Source organism: Toxorhynchites rutilus, chromosome 1 (assembly GCF_029784135.1).
Source record: "Toxorhynchites rutilus septentrionalis strain SRP chromosome 1, ASM2978413v1, whole genome shotgun sequence".
NCBI lineage: Eukaryota > Metazoa > Arthropoda > Insecta > Diptera > Culicidae > Toxorhynchites > Toxorhynchites rutilus.
Genome location: NC_073744.1, coordinates 130,925,651 through 130,948,192, shown reverse-complemented (window position 1 = coordinate 130,948,192; position 22,542 = coordinate 130,925,651). Strand labels below are relative to the sequence as shown.

Genomic DNA, 22,542 nt, shown 5'->3' with positions numbered 1-22,542 from the left:
TTTTGTTATCATTGATTCGACTTCAAAGAGAATTCATCCGTCTCTGATCCTGATCCTAAGTGGCCTTTCCAAGCCTCTATTCCTCAAAACATCTTCATCATCATCACAAATGCTAAATCAAGCCGCGGCGGAACTCAATCTAGGGAATTTTTGCATAAATTGGTGCAGAGTGCAGGTGTTGAGTCCCTGCAGAGAAGCCAAAACTGCATCGCAAGCCGCACCCCTCGTGATTTATTAGTCAGTGAGAACTGCATTAAAGACATGGTCTAGCAGCGAGGAACATTGAGTATATTTCGCACCACGAAGGTTATATACATAAACAAACGTGCGGAAATTGAGATAGCTCCCTCAAAGCCAAAATGTGAATTTTCACAACTGCGCTTTTTTCACAATATTTTTCAAACGCTTTCAATGTTCGCGTATCGAGAGCATGGTTTATGGAATAAATTTATTTTGACTGATCAGCAAATACTGATAATAGTATTCAGTCAAAGTGGACCAAGTGCATACAACCATAGCGACTAGAGGGAAGCCAAGTTTTTTGACATCCAGAAAATGGAAGGAATTTCAAATGAAATTTTGGATTCCGCATCAGAAGATTCTCTCCTCATTCTTCAATGAACACAGAAAAGTAACTCATATTGAATATATGTTTTTCAGACAATTCATAGTTATTTAAATATCTTATTACATCTGGTTCAGACAGAGTGGTGTAAGTGCCAGAGAGCGAAAGAAATATAATTACTGATCTTTTCATGATCGACCTTGTTAAAGAGTAACTAAAAGCTGTAGAATTGGGGAGAATGATTGAAAGCTACTAAAACTACACAGCTTAAAACTCTGAGCACGGTCTGACTAAACACCGACCATATGTTTTGCCGTGAGATCATAGTAGATGTTGTTAGTCCGATCAAATTTCTCGTTAACACGTTTAGCTTCGTGTTCTGACGGTTTGTAGCGTAAATGACAATGGACAATCTTTTCATTCGCCCTGCATATATACCTTTTCATCATTTTATCCATATAGAACGCAGGAGCCATCTCATCTAGAGGTACAGATAACAGTTTTCAGCATATCTCATTCCACTTCGGTATATTTTATCGTGATCTCACCATCCAACGACTAATCACCGTCCATCTGTGATCCTTGTAAAAATTGTACCACTGGTGGAGTGAACAGACAATACCCACCAGTCAAATTAAACGGTACATCATAAAAAATAAACGGTACGGTCATAAAAAATGAAAATCAATATACCACAAATAGCATAACGTAATCCTGCGGTCATTGCTTGATAATGTCCTAAAAAAATGAGCAGCTGCTCACCAAATCGTCTTGCAACGTGGATGGATGACAAAACCATGACGAATTTTCGAATTCAAGTCTGAGTTTGCGGAGCATATTGGACAGAAAATGTCGAAATTTGAGATTAAATTCCTGAGTGTTCCCCACATTTTTGTGAAGCTATAAACGGTAAAATATTAGATAGTCGCGGCTTATTTTAAAGCCACGACTTATTCAGATGTAGTGGTTTAATTGAGAGCCGTGGCTGATTCGAGAGCCACTATTTATGTGAGAGATACTGCTCATCTGAAAGCCATGTCTTATTTGAGAGCCACGACTTATTTACGAGCCGTGGTTCGTTGGAGAGCCGTAGATTATTTGAGAATCACGACTTATTTGAGAGCCGCAGCCTATTTGTCAATAGTCTTGATTTTTTGCAGAGATGCAGCTCTATTGTAATCCGTGGAAAACCGACGCTTGCTAAGGGACTTGATTTCTTTGAGAGCCGCAGCTTATTACAGATCCATGATTCATTTGAGAGCCATGGTTGATTAACATCCACCGTTTGTTTGAGTGATATGTTTTTTTAGAATCACGTCTTATTTAAGATTTATTTTTCAAAAAAAGTGGTTTATTTGAGAGCCACGGCTTATTTTAGACCAATGGTTCGTTCGAGAGCCATTATTCGAGAGTCACGGTTTATTCGAAAGCTGAAGTGGCTCTCAAACCCATATGTTTTGATAACCTCTGGTCAGTGTCTTAGAATATCAACAAATATTCACGAGAAACGAATTTGATTTTGTTCCAGTGTAAATGACTTTTTATTTTAGCTTGAAACACACTGCCCTCATTATATTGATGACAATAACAAACGAGTTCATTTTGTTCATATCGCTGTTGCATGAGCAAATTTGCTATAATGAATGAATGCGACATTGAGTGGGGTTCATAACTTCGCCATGTTTTTGATGCCAACATCTCACACGTTAGAAGTATTTGTTTTCTTCAAAACAGCGATCCGCGTTGACGGCAGTGAGCTTCGTTTACTAGTTTAGGGGAGCGTCAAAGAACAGCTGATTTTCAGTCGGAGTGAACGTTTTCAAAATTAAAATTATGAATGAAAATTAGCTTTCCCATATCAAATTAGTATTCTGTTTAAATTTAAAACATTTTTGTTTGCAGGTGGGGAAAAAGTCTCATACGAAAATTGTTTATGAAGACAACTTTATATTATAAAGAAAAAAAATCAGCAACAATGTTGGAATTGTATGACCATATGGTTGAATGAAAGTCAGAAATACGTGTTTCTAATAATTAAATAACATAATGTGAAAATTTTCATTCAAATTTTAAAATTTGAAAACCGGCTTCGTGTCTTCTAATCTGGTAGAGATTACACTAACGATTTTGGGACCCAAATTATGACTCAAACTTGAAGTCGCCACCAGACGTCGACGTTATCGCGAATTACCAATTTACCACCATCTGACATATCGTGATGTCGATGATGAATTTTTATAGCAGAGGGATAGTGAGATAGGCGGTGACGGTAGGTAGAGTGAGATAGCGATAATCGTGTCATACACCTGCTTTGGATATCAAAAGCTACAAATTGATATTCATCACATCCGAAACGATATTCGTTCTGGCAGTGAATTTAAGTTCGAAATAAATTTTATTTGGCGAGACGGTAGCAACGGCATATGCAGAATGGATACAACGAGTGGTTTTAGGGTGGGTTTAGACTAGTGATATATTCATGTGAAGAAATATGATGAGATTTATAGAAATCGCATCAACCGTTTACACTAGCGTGAACTTCTATAATGAATATATTCATATTTTCGGTGAATTTATTCACCTGAAGTAGAACTGCATCCAACTTTAGTGATTTCTCACCAGTGAGAAATTCACAAGCGTTTACATATGCAGAATTTATTCAAGTTATATATACCTCGAATAAGTGTATCATATTTATTCTCACCCGTTTACACCTATTTTCACGTGAATAAGTCCATCTATAGCTATAGATCTCTCTAGTGTAAACCCGCCATTAGCTACCGTCAAGTCATTTGCGACGTCGGGAATTTCATAAGGTATTTCCGATTACGGCATCCGGCAACTGCAAAACCCAACCGCACACAGCAGCCTCAGGTTAGAAGTTAACAACAGTTAACTTTGCTGAAATGAAATTCAGTTCTGACGTTTCCGATAATCAAGATGAAAATAACACTGGGTCGAAAAATAAACATCAAAACATATTGAAGTACAAAAGTTCATTTGCTCATATTCAATGGTTTCCTGGATCTGTCATTTTAATTTTCGTTTGGAATATATAGGTTTTCGATGCAACCTAGCCCGAAAATATGTGCATTTGATTTTAGCGAAGATGATTTTTTCCAACACTGCCTCTGGTCATTTGAGACCCGCTTCTTATTTGTCAAGAGCCGCGATTTTTTTGAGAGCTGTGACTCATTTGCGGGGCATGGTTTATTTGCGAGTCGCTGCTTATTTGGCAGTCGTGGTGGGGTGCTGTGACTTAACTATGATCTGACGTTTATGTGAGAGCCAAGGTCATTCTGGCGAATCGCCTAAAAAAAACGGCGAATGAGTATAAATGATACAAATGAAGCATACATTTCTGCATAATTCAAGAACTTATCAAAGCAAACGGAACCAAATTTGGCATGTGAAGGTTTTAGGGGACAAGAAACAGCACACTCCTCCACCTTTCTAAGGGGGGCTGCCATAGAAATGAAACACAAATTTCTGCATAACTCGAGAACTGATCGAGCAAATGGAACCAAATTTGAGATGGGAGGGTTTTTAGGTACGAGAAATGTTTCTATGATGGTATGACATCCCTTCCTCCTCTGGAGAGGAGAGTGGGTCCCATAAAAATAATGCACACATTTCAACCAAACATAAAATTTGAAAATTTTCGGAAAACTCTGAAGGAGAATGGGAAAACTCGAAAAATTCAATTCGCATGTGTTCCACAATTACATATTGACAAGCGTTGTTAGTCCATTTTATGTTTGCGGTAACGAAATTGATCTTCGTTCGAAAGTGGGAATGGATTTGATTGTGATGAAACGCACTCCTATATCGTCTTCTATCTATATAAATAAAAATGGATCGCCGAATGTGTTGATAAGAACAAAACTCGAGAAAGGAATTGTCTGATTTAGCACTGTCCTCATTCTATCATATTTTCTGTATAAAACATTTATTCCATGTAACGGAGAAACATTTGCAAGTGATTGAAAAATCGCTGAACGAGAATTGTGTCTGAAAATAATCTGATATTATAATAACAAGTTTTGGTAGAAGTCCTAGAAAATTTATATTAAAAGTAAATTGTAAAGGCCAATTAGAAGATGAATCAATGAACAGTTCTGCGATTGGACCCATGATCGTAAATAAGATAACGTGAATGTTTATGGAGGTATTGATAACAACAAATAAATTTTGGGTGGGACGAAGTTTGCCGGGTCAGCAAGTATATTATACAAATGCTATGCCAGTATAAGAGAATAGTACATTTTCTGTCATTTTTAAGCTTATTTAATGTAATAAATTAGGATGCCAAAACATTTGCTAAAAAATAATTTTGGATGCGCCGATAAAAAACAGTAATGGAGAAAAACTTAAGTGGTTTCAGGTCATCTGATGATTTCATTACAATGTGTGCCATTTTTGGCCGTAACTTTAGTCAAAACGTTTCGTAGTTGAAGTGCTTTTGGTATTGTTGAGATATTTCGAAATTACGTGTCGATATGGCTTTCAGCGAATATTATCAAGTACATCGATCAACTTACTTTCAATTTTAGCAATACTATTTCTTATTACTGCGAAGCGCTGATATAATGAATTTCTCTTAGAGATTCGCACAACCAAGAAAATCGTGTAAGTCATCCGAAGCAATTGGTATCCTAAGTATTGTGCGAGATCGCCAATAGGAATTCTATAATGCTTTCAAGACTTATCAGTTCCACCAGCATTCAAAAAATTAAAAATATTAGAGGAGGTTGTGTTCAAGGCACGACCGCATTGTTGACGTAGAACTAGGCTGTGCTTTAATTCAAGTCGCTTGTTTACAACTGCGGATATTATTTTATAATGCAACGAAAATTTTGAAATAACCATTCCATAACCATAACTACCAGTTTGATCGCTCTGGAATGTGTTTTTTTTTTCATTGTAGAATCATTTGATGATAATTGCTTTGCTCGAGATAAGCGCAGCTGTCATCCTTAGTGGAGAAAGTTTTGCTACTGGCAAACGAAACCAAATCACATACCAAATTCCAGAACGACATTTACTCACTTGGTGACTAAATAAACGAAATAAACTCTATCTGTTAATCTCAACAACCTTGAAAAAAGTAGCACTGCTTCATTATGATCAAAATTAGCGCAAATGCAATCCTAGTTGAAAATAATTTTGCGACTGACACACGAGCCCAAATAAATTAATAACTTAATATAACTTATTGAATAACTTGGTATTCCCCAAATAATTTTTTGGAGCACAACCTTAACACCTGCTTCACCATAGCTTCAATTCAATGCATTGATTACAGAAAACAGACAATGTTAACTGCTTGGAAAAAGGCTGAATATTTGCCTCAGCAGAGATTCATTATTTCCCTCCCGCTATCTTCCCTTCTTGTTTATATTTATCATTACGACTGCATAATTTGCAACACAGAACAATCGGCAATCATAACATAAAAAAATAGGTGTTTGTTGCATCGTTACAGGGCCAATGCACACGGGAGCAGATACAAATGGGGTTTCAGCGTAGCGAAAATGAACTATTTTTATGTACGGCTTAGCTATCATCCTTTGTGGAGAGAGTTTTCCTACCGTCATGCGAAACCAAATCACTGACAAAATTCCAGAACATTTATTTTCTTGGTGAGCTGATTGCCTAGCTTGATGATTCCCCACACAATTGTGTAGCGCAGAACCTTAAGATGAAGGTGGAAGCACAATGGCGCTCATTTCTTTCACCTCCGTCCCTCACCCCTCGCCCGAAAATCAATAATTGCGCGAAACTATGTGAAGAAAATGATCGTTTTCGCACACTTCCCATGAAGTAATATCAACCAAAATCTAATCGATTACTCACAAGATATTAAATTTTCATCTGCTGTCGCACTGTATAGTGAAAAACGTCGGAAAACTCGAGCAAGTGCTCTGAAAGTTAAATTTTCATTTTTCAATCTTCGGCAATGGTTTTCTTTGTATTGGTGAAAGCATCGTTATTTTTTCGACACTGATGCCAGACAACATCATCGAAACAGCTATCAAAACCACTCAATAAAATGTTATTCCTGAGTCATAGCCTTTCATGTCATGAAAATCAATAGAATAAAACAGTGTTGATATCAATACAATCATTATTTTTACGTTTAATGGGTCTATAATGTAAGTTTTAGCAACTTCAACATTGGGTAAGAAAATTGTATTGCAGAGCTCGGAACACTGCCACGGCTGCCTATGCTTTCAAAAACAATAAACGGAAAAGTACTACATTCAATCAAAATGTCTCGGCCAACGAAGAGAAGAGTTAAGGCTCTCCAACGTGAATATGTTAAAACAATACGACCAACGAAGGAAAATATGAAGGAATTATCGTAAAACGTAAACGTAAAAATCGTAAAACGTTAAACGTAAAAATAATGATTGTATTGATATCAACACAATTTTATTCTATTGATTTTCATGATATAAAACGCTATGACTCAGGAATAACATTTTATTGAGTGGTTTTGATAGATGTTTCGATGATGTTGTCTGGCATCAGTGTCGAAAAAATAACGATGCTTTCACCAATACAAACAAAACCATTGTCAAAGATTGAAAAATGAAAATTTAACTTTCAGAGCACTTGCTCGAGCTTCCCGACGTTGTTCACTATACAGTGCGACAGCAGATGAAAATTTAATATCTTGTGAGTAATCGATTAGAGTTTGGGTGATATTACTTCATGGGAAGTGTGCGAAAATGATCATTTTCTCCACACTGTTTCGCAAAATTATTGATTTTCGGGCGAAGGGTGAGGGAGGGAGATGAAAGAAATGAGCGCCATTGTGGCAGCCATTTGTGGCTAGCTTCCACCTTCACCTTAATGCAATTGAATACAGAACGATACTGAAAGTTTGCCTTCCTTCCTTGCTTGAGACTTTAAACTTCTTCAGTTCATTCATCTCTAACCTTCGAAAAGGCCCTTGGAAAACTTTACTTTATCCATCATATTACTCCTCCACCCCCATTGCCTTTGAGAAAGGCATTTGATCCCTCGCCGTCCAGCTAGCCCAGCAACGATGTTGTTCAGTCGATTTCCTCACGATGAATGAAAGTTTGACTCAGCGAGATCAACTGTTTATACTCTAGGCAAATATTCACCTTCGTTCTTCTTCTTTTCCTTTGATCACTTTACATCTTACGATTTCCCCTTCGTTGCTCGTCGATAAGTTGCTCGTTATTGACAGCTCTGTTCGGAGAGCACACAAATGGACAGAACAAATGTATGAGGAAATGTGAATGCTTCCAATTTTCATCAATTTAAACCATATACAGACTACGGGATTGTAATGTACAGCATATTAAACAAATCTTAGGGAATTTCCGATTCGTTTGGTATATAAATCGCCAAAATCCGTTCGCGGCAAAAATAGTTATTAACGTTAACTTTATTTCATAAAATCGTGACCTGTTTTCTGATTTGGCATCCTTTATGAAATACGTAGTTCTACGTCAAAAAATGATTTGCCTAGACAATGGTTCATGTCGTCAGAAAGAAAGCAGTAATACATTCAAAAAATTTCCTTTTAATTTTTTTAAGTTGTCAAAATTTTGTTTATTTCATAGTTTTTTTTACATACATCGCATTCATTGTGAAAGAATGTTATTCATTTAAACTTAACAAAAATTTCAACGCATTTGCATCAACGTTGCTATCAATACTATTTACAAATTCAATGTAGGTTATTACTGTTTTCAAGAACTTTTTTCGTGTAGTATGTTCGGTATTAAGGGTGCTCATACACTGTTTGACCGAAGCCAAATATTTGACTCTTTTTGACAGATAAAATTTGGTCAACGTGTACTGATCAAATATATTCTACACAAAACACGACAAGCAAATATTCAATTATTGGATGCCTAAAATATTTTTTCAGTCTGTTCTTCGAACCTGTCGGTACATGGTTAGGTTACCTTGGATATTTCAGTTGATTTTTTTCCATGTTCGGTGTTTGATATTGTTTACTACTGTTTAAAATTGAAGAGTGGCAAACAAAATAGTGTTTGTACAAATATCAAATCAAACCTTATCTGTCGAAAAATATCAAATATTTGACCTCCGGGCAAACAGTGTACGGCCACCTTAAGTAGTATTGGTCGCCTTGCATCCTCAAAAGATGGGTTTTGCCACCCGCCGAGTATCGTTTTTAATTTGTTTTGTACAAAAGTCCACGCCGCTACTACACGTGGGCATTCGCTGTATTTGTAAGCAATCGTTTCTACCGCTGCATTACAATACAGGCAATTGGCTCCGTCAGTGCGTTGCATGACGTTCATCAGCCTTCTGTGTTCCACTTTTTCGTTAACAAATAGGTACAACAGGCTTCGTTGATTGGAGTCCTGTCGAGGAGATATTTTTCCACACTCTCCGCCGATTTGTTGACGGGTGATTCCGTTCCACTCTGGGTAATTCCGTTTTGACGTAGGATTACGTCTTTCGGGAACATATTGGGGTACAAATTGAAAATCGAAAATCGTGCACATCGTGAAAATTGGTGGTGGTGGTTCGAACTCATACAAAGTGTATTAAACACGAAACAGAATACTTTACAAAACAAGCCAATTCAATGTCAAATTGGTTGGAAATCACGAAAGCGTTTAGTTCAGGAATTACAAATGGTTCGTAACGGTATTGAGAACCCTAAAGATATCGAGCATAGTGGGTGGGCATCTGGTAATTACAAGTACCATTTGAGAGCTTCCGTGTAACTTAATCCGCGTACAAATGTTTGAGAGATTGCTTTGGGATTAGGAATATCAGACAAGGTTTTCAATTGTTTACAACATATCGAGGAAATAGTTCGCATTTGATTTATAGCAGTATAGGAAATGCAATCCGTGAACTACTTTAACTAAATTCTCGACGATGGTCAACGAAAGGAAGTTCTTCAAATCACATAGTTTTTTTCTGTTCTAATGGCTTTTAATCACAATATCTTTGTTTTTCCCGACATCACCGAACGCTGTTCATGAACTTGATTTTCGTTGACGAAACGTTAGGATTTGTGCCAGACGAAAAACTGAATGGCGAGGTTTAGGAGCTATTTTTATAAAACATGCTTGCGCGGACATCGCACCATGCGCCTGAGTAGGATGCGCCATAACTAGTGAGTCATTTATGACAACGGAAACATCGCAAAGGATAACCTGCTTATGACAACACCTTCTTCCTTAATCTGCGCAGTTGATTTACATCAATTTGATTGATAATATTTACACATTGATAACCCGGATAACAACAACGCGTCAGCTTGTCACGTCAGCTGTAAACCGGTCACTTTCGCGGAATATTTTGCAAAACAACCCGCAGCAAGTGTCGAAAACGTGCTTCTTGACAACAAAAGTGTGTGTGTTGCCAAAAATCCACAACGCTCGGTAAACCTGTTATTTGTTTCCGTGCTTATCTTTCGCACTGGGAACTTCTTCATTCACTTTCCGTGACTTCATGATCCGTTGCAGCATCAATTTAGATAAGATTTTACGATCATCCATAATTGGGACCATAAACTCATTGGCGAATTGGAGCGATGAGTGTTGGGTGTTGTTATTCTTGAGAAAGGTCCAGCGAGGACTAGCATAAACCCGTCCGGACGGGTTACATCAAACATGCCCTGGATCATTCACTGAAGGTATGACGGTTTGTGTATTACATAAGCAGGAATTCTGTCACTTGCATGATGCGCAGACAAACGTGACAAAACCCTAGCGGACCTACGGACAGCTGGTAATTGGAGGGCTAGGTTTATGTTCAGCATTTCCTGATTACGCCTCCCACTGGTGCTCATGTATATATTTGCACACTGATAATACACAAACGATTATACGTCGTCCGCGCGTGGGAAGCACATTACTTCGCTGCGTCTCACCTTACTTCGATCCGAGGGATCTTCAGATCCATACTTGCGATGTGTTCAGATACGCGGGTTAAACAGTAAATCACTTCCGCCACCGTTCATCGAGTGCATCCAACTAAACCCGATGCAACCGAGAAGTTGGTCGATCAGTTCGGAAACTTTCACCAATACAGCACGGACCTCCCCTGTTTAAGACGAAGAACGGTCGCGAGAAGCTGAAGGGTTTGATCCGCGGGAGACCAATTGTTCCCGAAGCGTTTACCGCTGGTGGATGCAGCTTTGTCATCACATCGCAAACACCTCCTATCATGAGACGCATCCAATTGAATTGGTCGAAAATCGATCCCTAACGGTGAATGGCGACATCACGAGCGTAACGAAAGTACATTTTTGATACTTCGGATTTTGGGAGACCGCCAACTTGGAAAACCCACATGTGCTTAAAACCTAGACACGATAATAATAGGTTTGGGAGATGAGAATCTTTGAACGGGGTTCTTTTCCCTTTAGAAAAAAGTGCAGACATACAGGTAGCGTCGTTCAACAAAAGAAAGGTTAATTCATTGCCAAAAATTGCGCGAAATGAGATGTACAGATTATTCACTCTGATACTTTTTGCTATGAGATTCTATTGGATGTTGCTTCCCTTTCAAAAATTGGGCGACATGCAGCAAATTGCAGTTCATTTGGGTACCAAAATACACAGATCGACGCATTTTGCGGAGGTGTAAATGCCACATCCATTTGTGCGATCTGTTCTACAATGTCGCATTAAATATTTAAAACAATCAAGTCGCCACAGGTTGATAATGCCAACATATGAATAAATTCCGGCAATAGCAATAAAATTATATGTACAGTGATTTTAGGATACTGTGACTTGAACTCTGCATGGTCCATTGGACGCCTATTTCGCCTATTTCAAATATTTCCCATCTAACCGAGATGTTTATACTTACCCTCATTTCCAGTTGTGCTCCACCATCGCCAAAAACTTCTCTGTTTGTCGGAACGAGGGACAATTTGGTGGATTCAGTTCTTTTGGGATGACTATGACATCACTATCTTGTTCTAACAACAGCTAGCTAGATCTGACCAAAACGTAACTTTTTAAGACATTAGGTAGTACGATGAAACGTACATATCCAGCTTGAGCTTGCACTCGTAGTTGCTCTCCGTGACAGACTAGAACCAGCGAAATTGCACAAAACACATTAAATGACGCTTTGAAATAGCAAACTATTCTCATTGTGCAAGAAAGCTATAGCGTGGTCTCGTTGCGATTATCATACAAGGGAGAAGTGAGAATCAGGATTCACTGAGGTAAGTTATCTAGAGGCGAATGAACTGAAAAGTTTAAACCTGACCAATTGGAGCCCTGTCAAAAAGTCAAAAAGAGGAAGATGATGGGGTAAGTTATGTGATTATGAAGTCGCAAACCACTAGACGAAACGAAAATCCGAAAATCCAATGTGTCACATGCGACAGAGATTATCCTCGGGTAACCTGAGAAAGAAACTACATCTAGCCGGAATATAGGGGGGTGAAATGAATACCTAAAAACAGAACATGCAGGAAAAAATGAAAGATTTCGAATGCTTGCCGAATACACTACACGTGAAAACAAAGAGTAGTGAGTAGGGGAAATCAGGATAAAACCGAAACCCCGTTAGTAGCAGTTTTTTGAAAATCTTCCGATTTCACCTGTACACACTTGTCATTTCTTACGAGGTACCTCACATCTGCGGAAGTCGCTTTGCTGTCAAATTAAACAACAAAACAGAACCGGGCAGCAAACATAAGATAGTTCATGTAAAATTTCGCTCGAGGAATTTAGGTGTTTGAGTCGGAAAATTCGATACTTTTATGAGCTTAATTCATCGTAGATCATTGTTCAATGTAGTTTGTGAGACAGTAGATGGTATTATTGCCTATCAATTCTCGAAAACATTGATTTGAAATTTCGAGTCCATTCGGGGTAAAATCGACACCTGGTTTGTGTTTCACAGACAGGAAAAATGCGTTCTTACTTTTTGTAGATGCCTCGTGTTTATATCCGATTTTAAAAATCCCGCGGAGCAAACATGAATGACACTATTACACTTTTTCTCAATCTCATAAAGCTCACGATTAGTGTTTTTTTTCCTTCTTTCCTTCTTTCCATCTAAACTTGATCACTCTCTTAATATAGACACTATAGACACTATTTCTTTAATTGAACTACTATCGACATTACATTAAGGAACTTTAAACCAGGCCCGGCCAAGAGAATATGATTCGCGAGTCAAGATGTGTTGCAAATTTAACTGCCAATGCCAAACTATCAATCTACTCGGTGAGCTCAAGCCAGATCTATGGAACAAGGTGCACCCATTCGCTAATCATATTTAACTCGAAACAATCGTCAAATTTGCGGCAGAAGGCAGTTTTGCAATCCTAAAATTTGAATGGAGATTCTTAGGTTATTCGATTACTTAAAACACGACGCTCTCTTAACCATTTGGCAACACACAACATTTACAAAAACTCGCCATTATAATATAAAATCATCATCAGATACAATTCCAGTTCAATATTACGTAATACTGTATTGCATAGAATACATATTCAAAACAGAAAAGTAAATTTTCATTCATTATTTTTTATTTTAAAAGCGTGTTAAGGTCATCCTGTAAATTCATGGCTGTAGAGTGGTTTTCACATTTTGACCCACCTGTCAGTATGTCAAGCGCCTTGATTTACACCAGGTTGAGAGTTTGGCAGTTCTCGCGAGTGACATGTTTGACGCTGTGAAATGCTGTGTATTAGTATATGGATGCCCTAAGGGCGAGATGAAGAATAGAAGGTAGGAAGATTCACGGGTTTTGGTTGTGTTAAATTTTGATTGTGTTAGTAGCCAGGAAGATAGGAAGTTCACATACCAGGCATACCAGTCAGTTACCCAAATGGTACAAAATTGAATGTGTCATCGAATAACGTTGAAAGAGGATATACAAAAGCTAATTACAAATTTCCAATTCATATTTTTCGCATTATGGAAAAAATCAGAACATATCACGAACTAAAATGTTTAATTTTTTCTTTGATTTCAGAAATAGTATTCTAATGTCTACTATGTTTGGAGTCTAGAGCAACTTCATTGAAGTTTGACTTTTTTCAGCAATTGTAATTACTTTTTCACAATTAGGGTGCTGAAAACTTCAGTCGTCTAAAACTAAGACGCAAGCGGAAAACTTTTTGTCTCAATCTAAGTTATACGGAGTCAATTAAATTTATTTTTCAAGTTCATTTTACATGAAATAACTTGCAACCTTTTTCCCATGCTCTGTCAAATGTTTATCCGTCAAAGGAACAAAAGATTGTGTGACTCTGACTTTGTTCGTTAACGTTTTTGGTCGATGTAACGAGAAGTAAAATTGAATTGAAATTAAGTTTAGAACACTTCAAAAATATTGGAATTTCAGTTTCTGTTAGAATGTCGGGACCCTATGATTTTGAACGCTAGCATTGATTTAGGGAAAAAAATAGATCGTTCATTTCATTTGCTTATTTTTACTTTTAATAACAACACTTTTCATATGTAGTGGGTTATTATAAGAAAAGTAACATACATAAACAAAATCTGTGGCGTCACAGATTTAAAAAATCTTCCACCTTTCATTTTCCATCTCGCCCTAAGGGTACTTTAAACCGATAACCATATCATACAGAAACATAAAACAAAATAAACAAACCAACACAAAGTTGATCGTCGTTGGGGCAAGGTTATTATACAGATGGGATTGATTATTCTGGCTTACACTACATTATCACGTCAGTGTTAACAGAGCGAATTCTCGTGCATTTTTTTCACTTGTGTTTTAGGAGGTGGAAAAAATCACGCATGGATTAAGTATATTTTTTTATTTATTCTCATATTTGAACTAATTGTATTTTTTGTTCCGATTTAGGAATAAAACAATTAATAACAAAAAAAATTATAGGGGGTTGTGCCCGAGACACGACCGCATAGTTGACGTAGGATTCGGTTAGACTATCTGTTGATTTTGGATATGTTTGAAGAATTACATCATTAAACTCTTTGATAATGATTTGGCATTTTGGTTGGTTGTTGGGTATTGTTTATTCACTCCACCAGTGTTTACAACCGAGCGATGATGACAGAAGCATGGTAATTAGTCATTAGATGGTGCGTATCAGATAGAAGAGACCGAAGTAGAATGAGATATGATGAAAACCGCCCTCTGTGACCATAGACGAGATGCCTCCTGTGTTATGTATGGATGAAATGAAGAAAAAAAACTCACCAATGTAATATAAAATAATTACCAATACCGAACACAATTATCAAGTTTTATCATCAGTAAAAACATAATACTTCAATATAGAGAAAACAAATTTGAATTGGAAAAGGTAATTTTCTTTTATTAGTTTTACTTTCTGAGTGTTTATTCAACTCAATGCGAATTTTGATTGGATACTATATACATATGGGAAAACACATTTTCGAATATTTCTTCACTTTTCCAATTTTTCTCGCCGTATGAAATTTCCTTGGGTGGAAATGAACACAACAAAATAGGCAGCTTAACCGAACGACCCGTTCTCGAGCGGGAACACACCTTGGTTTTTATTTATGAAAATTGAAATAAAATTATATATCAATTAATTTTTAACACAACTGCTACCATATATAATTTTACACCTACACATGTACTAAATTTTTCACAATACACGATCGGAAATTTCACGAAGCAATCAATATTTAATTTGCAAATTTAAATTTTATTTGCTAGAAAAAATGTCTAAGCAATAAGCGTTTGAAATTGGACAATTTTCACGATGTGCTCGATTTTCGATTTTAAATTTGTAACCCAATATGTTCCCGAAAGACGTAACCCTACGTCAAAACTAAATCCAGACAGCGATTGAAATACTTTTCTAGGGAATCAACAACATCCCCGTCATTCCTTTTTTGTTGTTTGCAATGTCCGTTCTATTACAACTTTTTATCGGTCAACTTTTGATTATCAATTTGTAATCTAAGAAAACGAAACTTACTTTTTGCCATACTGGAACTGAGCGTAGGGGGACCCATACTTTTCAGTGAGTCCTCTATTGATTCCGAATATGAAGGACTCGCAGAACAGTTTGGGTCCTCCCATGCGCTCTGTTTTAGCGAGGTAAAAGATTTCTTTACTACACCTTATATTTCGAACAATTCTACTTCTCTGAACAATCATTTTTATTGTTCCTTCTTCTATTTGAACAGAAATCCTTTTATACTCGTTATGATGTACATCTCTAAAAAAAATCCTATCACCTGTAATGACTCAATTTTAGGAAGCGAATTGCGAAGAAAATATTTTTACATTTCATCTGAACTAGCAAGATGCAGCTCATCAATCTGTGTACTATCTATCTCCAAAACCGATAGTGCAAGGGAGTAATAGACGGATCAAAAGGTCAATAATAGGGTCAATGATTATGTTTAACAAAATAGCAAATTTATTATGTCATTCAGAAACCCTATCGGAGATACATCGATAATTGGCGCCATGTTCACCCACGATAACAACGAACGATGGATCGCGTTATCGCATCAATCCTGGCAATCAAAAGGGATTAAGGTTTAGCGCGACATATATATTTTATCATCAAAATGTCGCTTGATAACACAAGTAGCCATCGCGTAATGACAATGGAATTGACAATACTGATTGCTGCTGTCTGTACATCTAATTGTTGTTGTACTCATCTTAGCCTTTCCCTGACTATCAGAGTGTTGTAAATAGCTTAGAAATTCCACACATATAATGTCACCTAGAGCGATAATTACGTTTTTATGTATGCCTTTACAAATGAGCTGAAATCAGAGATCGACATGAAATCAAATGAGATATGATTAAAATTAAACGTAAAAGTTGATTATGTCAAAGTTAAGTTAATTTTCACTATGCCTCGTAGGCTAAACGGACTAAATAGCACCGTACATATATAATTATTGGTATGGAAAAATGCAGTTTCTATTCATTGAGATAAAATTTTAGTTAACATTTTTCTGACGTAGGGCTACGTTTTTTATTTCTATGCTGGGGTCTAAGTTTTAAAAACGAGAGCTTTACGCCGGAACAACAAGATTTTGAGCGTTAATACCTCTTTGCCGGCTGAACGAAATGGTATGATATCCACTTCATTCGAAAGATAAAATATCTACGCGATATGATTATAAATTATTGACCCGAAAACATGCTTCAATAGCTTAAAAATAGCTTTTAAAACAGGCTACTTAGATCAGACAAATATGTAGACAAGCTGGCGCCTGCTCGGAAATCCATTTAGCTGTGATTGGAAATCAACGGAAACATGCGCTCGCTCATTCGCTTAAACACTTCTCTCCTAATTCCATTTCTTTTCTGAAGCCGGACCGAACGAGATCTAATCTCATTTGTTGACGAATGCCGCTATCGATCAGTGAACCCGCTTTCGGGGATAATTGGCGGGGATGGGGGGTATTATTTGTGCTTAGTATATTCGAGGAGAAATTGAGTAATCTATTCTTCGATCTTATATGTATTTGAATATATAGAAGTTCCATTCACTATTGCCGATAATATTTACGGATCAATATTTTTTATAGCAGCAGGATTCCACGGGCTTCATGTTTTAATTTGAAAGGTGAATTCGTCTTCACAAAGTATTGTTACTTTTGTCCTTCGTTTCTTCTTATTTTTATTGGAATTTGGCAAATGTAGGAATATAGGAATTTTCTCAACGAAGACATACCATAATTTGATCCGGAATGAACCACAATATTTTTTTCAAAATGGAGCATTGGTAGCAGAAGCGTGATAGTGTGGGACATTGAAAGCACCCGGGTTTCCTGATCTACCATTCACGTTGTCGAATGAACAGCCATCGATGTCCTTCAAATAAGTAAGATAACTTGCAAGAATTAATATTAGTCGTGAGATGATGGAATGGTTCTCAAGTAACAAAATTGATCATATGATTGGCCAGCTTATCAGCCTGACCTCATCCAAATGGGAACCTTTGGATGTACCATAGTTCGACGAATTTACAAACATATTCGCCACCTCGAAACTGTTGATGAGCTTAGAGTAGCAGCCATGGTCACTTAGAACTCTGATGACGTTGTTGCATGAGGCAGGAAATTGGACGAATGAAAAACTTGTTAGTTTAAGTTTGTTTGAGAATATTTTTACTTTGTTGGTGGCGTTATATCTGAATAAAAATGTTTTCTTGAAACATGTCTTCCTTGTCATCCAGTTTCGAAAAATCAAACAGTCGTTCTTAGCACATTGAGACATTTGTAACCAAACATATTATTATTGATATAATATGAACAAATATTAGTTGTTCGTTGTAAATCACTGCACTGTAGATGAATACCCAACAATCTTAGTTCATTGTAAGATCCTGGCAATCCCAGCAATGTTAGTTCAACGTTAGTACTTCCTTTAACCAGTAAGAAAAAGGTATGTAATCAACGCAAACTACAATGCAATGACATGTTTACATGCTAAAATACACAAAACATTTTTGACGTAGGACTACGTCTTTAATTTGTATAACGGGGTGTAAAATAAAAGTTTCGAAAACGATAGCGTTACGCCGGAGACCGAGATTTTGAGCGTTAATAGCTCTTAAACAACTGAACGAAATGGTATGATAAACACTTCAATCGAAAGATAAAATGTCTACGCGTTATATACTTGTTACTTTTTCATCCAAAAACTTGTTTCAATAGCCTTAAAATTGCTTTCAAAACAGGCTATTGAAATCAATAGGTATATAAGATCATTACTTTCTATACTTTTATGGTTTATAAAATGACGCTTCCTTTGCTTTCGTTCATTTCTTACTCTACTCTCGCACCGTGAGGACGGGTTTGTTTGGGACCAAGCAGACAGCTAGTTAGTCTTTCGGTGGTAAGACACACGAAACCAGCTCGGATAAGCGCACCAGCCACAGGATAGGTGAAGAAGCCACATCGCTATCGACCGGGAACTTTGCGTGAAATTCGTCGCTATCAGAAGTCGTCCGAATTGCTGATCCGCAAGCTACCTTTGCAGCATTTTGTCGTGGAATTACTCAGGACTTCAAAACCGACTTGCGCTTCCAAAGTTCCGCGTTTATGACGCTGCAGGAGGCCTATTCGAAGATACCAATTTGTGTGCTATCCATGCAAAACGCGTCACATCATGCCCGAGAACATCCAGCTGGCCCATCGTATCCGAAGAGAGCGTGCTATATTAGCTTGGCAAATAATCAACGGCCCTTTTCACGGCTCCAAATTTGATGGATTAGAGTTCAGAAAAGTTTTTTTGCAGGTCAAACTGAAAGGAGTATTTTCGTTTGGATGCCATACAGCATCGAGAAAATTCCGGAAAGATCTAGTCGTTGCTGAAAAATAATCTGCCAGTTCCCCGGGGATTGAAAAATACATTCATGCAAAAGAGTTTATTTTAATGTTTTCTAACCACAGCGACCAAATATTTTTCAATCAAGTGCTATTAACAGGTGGTTATCGAATTAGCATTAACCACTGGAGGGCTTCGAGTATCAAGGAAAATCTGGAAAAATCTAATCGTTGCTGAAAATTAATCTGCCAGTTCCCTGGGAATTGAAAAATACATTCATGCGAAAGAGTTTACTTTAATGTTTTCTAACCATATAACACAGCGACCAAATACATTTGATTTTGTAATTTTTCAATCAAGTGTAATTAGCTGGAAAGCTTCTGAAGATTATTCTTCCCCATCAGTAGGATATTTTCGTATCCAATATTGTATGCGCGCAACGGAAAATGTTTCGTATCGCGAAAATTATATAATTTTCAATCGATTATTGCTCAGTCGCCGAAATTTTCATACTCAGAGAATTCATTTCCCTCTAGTTTGCCTTTCAAATTGCCATCGTAAACCACACCTTCTCTCGATTCAATCACGCACGAAAAGCATACTTAAGTGATATTCTGGTGGTCAAACCCATTCATTTTTCGTGAGGACATCGACAAGACAACAACGTTACTGAATGAGCTGAATGGCGAGGGATCGATGGATTCATTACCTGGCCTGACCTGACCTGAAATGCAATCAGTTTGTTTTAACTGTGAGGGAGCGCAGAAAAGCCGATCGATCAGAAGGAGAAGAGAAGGTGACCGAGAGAGTATCAGCATCGAAGAACGGTTCCCCGGGAAGACATCGGAGCAGCCGCCACACACACACACACACGCGCAACTTTTTCGTTTGCTGGTTATCGAGAAGAAACCTGGAAAGAAGTGATCGTTGCTGAAAAATAATCTGCCAGTTCCCCTTGGAATTGAAAATATTATTCAAGCGAGTTTATTTTAATGTTTTCTATCCATATAATATTGCGACCACATACATTTGGTTTTGTGATTTGTCAATCAAGTGCAGTTAGCAGGAAAGCATCTGAAGATTATTCTTCAGAACAAGGTTTTTTGTATCCAATATTGGATGCATAAAACCTTGAGCCTCCAGCGTAACGCTCTTGTTTTCGAAGGGTCCCAAATATTCATTTATTCATTCATTCAGAATTGATTTAGATTCAAATTCAAACAAAAGATCTCTAAATCAACGATAGTCCTACGTCACCCTTGCGGTTATACCATAGATATAACCCACTTCCTGTTTTTTAATACGCAAAACAATTAAAAAAATTGGGAAATTTGGTGGCAATATAGTTGTCATCGCCCGTCTAGCGAGCAATGATGTTTTACTTGATGGTAAAAATGTTTTTTATAATTGTATTTTTGATGTTAATTTCAACAAAAACAACTAATGGAACTCATGATCAGACTCAGCAGGTCCTAAAAATTTCATATGTATTGAAACTCCAACAAAAAGACTGTTTTCAATGACTTTTCAGGAAATTTGCTTTTGATGCTCTGAACTGGGAGTTGTTAAAACGAAAATTAATAGTTTTTGATTTTTTCGCGCTCAAAAAAATCAAGCATGTTGCTAGATATCAGAACTAGTTGCCACATAAGGCTAGAAGTGGGAATTTATTGTTAAAGAAGAGAAAAAAAAATAAAATCGTTGGTGCCAATATAGTTGCCACTGCCCGTAAAAGGGTTAAAATTGCAGTCAAAAACAGAGCGGTTTTTCCCGGTGCAACGACTTTGTGATACCTAATTTAGCGTATCAGCGGTAAATGTACGAGCAATGATTAAAGTTCTTTGTGGTTCTGCGCCAAGAAATGCAGTAAAACCATAAAACATTTCTAAGACAGTATCACTAATAACCGGGTATTGATTTCGAACTGGAATGTCCCTGCACGTCAATACCAAACAATGCGCCTATCAGTACCTTGATTGTTGAGTACTATATTGGGCAGATTATCCGCTATCAATCTACTTGTTCTATTTTTTGCCCAGTACGTATTATCTATTACAAGGCCAATTATCTTCACAAGAAAAATGTTCAACGTTGGCACGTTTCGATTTTTTTCGTGAAACATTGTAAATTTATAATGTTTTGGTGTCGAACTTCCTAGTGCAAAATCGCATAATCGATCCTCACACTGGGCGCCCTAATGTCTAGCTGAACATATTCATCTTTACGTATCACAGATGAGACACACCTGCGCAAATCCGCTATATTGCAAAATAAACCATTCGCGCACGTGCACTAGTTGGTCTCCTGGTTGCATTCCAACTGCATACTCATTCATTCTCACGGTTTTCCAACTATTTTTACATTCATAAGTCGGATTTACCATAGCACACGAAGGTTTGTGAACAGGTGGGAAAAATAGAAGTTTGGCGACGCACCGAAAGTAGTCTGAACCGTTTTCTTTGCAGCGTACAAAGTTTAATAATAACAATTTTTGTTTGAAACTTACGACATTCTGCAGTTTTTGTGTTGCTCGGTTACACGATAACCAATTCGTGTTAATGTTCCGACTTTCACCGATCACTGATGTCTTCTGAACTTCTGGACGGATGAAAATAAATTATCCTCAATGTTTTCGTCCAATCTCTTTGGATCCTTCACTGACGAAATATCAACTTCTTGGCAATTGTCCACCCGGAACTCCTCGTAGCTTAGCAAACCACAACGACTAGATCTTCTCCGGTAAGATCCACCCACCGAGCGAGTTGACAGATGACTGAAAAGTCGCCGGCTGCCGGTCACAAATTTTAATCAGTTCTTACAAAAACACTACCGGACCACATGCGTGCCACTCGTATTTAATCGTCACAGCTGTGCGGGCGAACCTTTGCGCACATTTTCTCGCACAATCCGTGCACCCGTGTAGCTCATGAGTTACCTCTGCACGATACGCACTCACTCTCTCAGTGAGCTCAATTGACGCACACTTTGTTTTCGCGCCGAGTTTTATTGCTCCGAAGTGCTATCGTACTTTACACTGTTGCAGCGTATTTACATACCTGTGGAAAGAGGAGAAAGATCGGTGGGAAGTATCGTCAGTTTGCTATAAACGTGGATTGATTTACATGCGCTTGTACGACCAAATAGCTTAGTTTATATCAGCGAATAGCAATAGACCAGATAGGCCCAATGCGCAGGAGACTATTGCTAGCGATAAGATGAGAGGAATGTTTAACAAATATGGGTGAATTATTGCGGACACGGTGACACATTTTAATGGAACAATCCTGCAGATCTATCCTCTAGGTATCACACAATTGTCCGGGATTAACTGGTTGCAGAAGTATGAGATGTATATACAGGGTGGCGCAAAAAGGTGGGACCAGAATGCCGCGCTATGCGTCGCGTTGCGACAATTGTGCTTCATTTTAAATATATGTGTGTTTCCATTTAGTCGAACACAATAATGCGTTGCGTCGTTAGCATCGTTGTACTAAACGCTAACATTTGTTCTAAACGGCTTGCGCCGAATTCGCGATGACAGTTGCATTGTGTCGACGTCTGGTGACAACTTCAAAATAGGGCCATAATTTGGGTCCCAAACTCGTTAGTGTAATCTCTATCAGATTAGAAAACACGAAGCCGGTTTTTAAATTCTAAAATTTGAATAAAAATTTTCACATCCTGTTATTGGATTACTTGAAACA

At 37.6% G+C, this 22,542-nt stretch overlaps 1 protein-coding gene across 2 annotated transcripts in view; it reads right to left on the bottom strand.

Moving 5' to 3' along the window:
- The window catches only part of LOC129762827 (sodium-independent sulfate anion transporter-like), a 42,424-nt gene extending 20,748 nt beyond the window's left edge, over positions 1–21,676 (bottom strand). The window contains exon 1 of one of the 2 annotated variants that reach the window (XM_055761376.1): positions 21,345–21,676. In XM_055761376.1, coding sequence (XP_055617351.1) covers positions 21,345–21,349 — 5 coding nt within the window. In that variant the 5' untranslated portion in view covers positions 21,350–21,676. Of the gene's footprint in view, positions 1–10,466; positions 10,606–21,344 lie in introns of those variants that run through there. The other variant, XM_055761375.1, reaches the window with a different exon arrangement.
- Between the last annotated feature and the right edge of the window lie 866 nt (positions 21,677–22,542).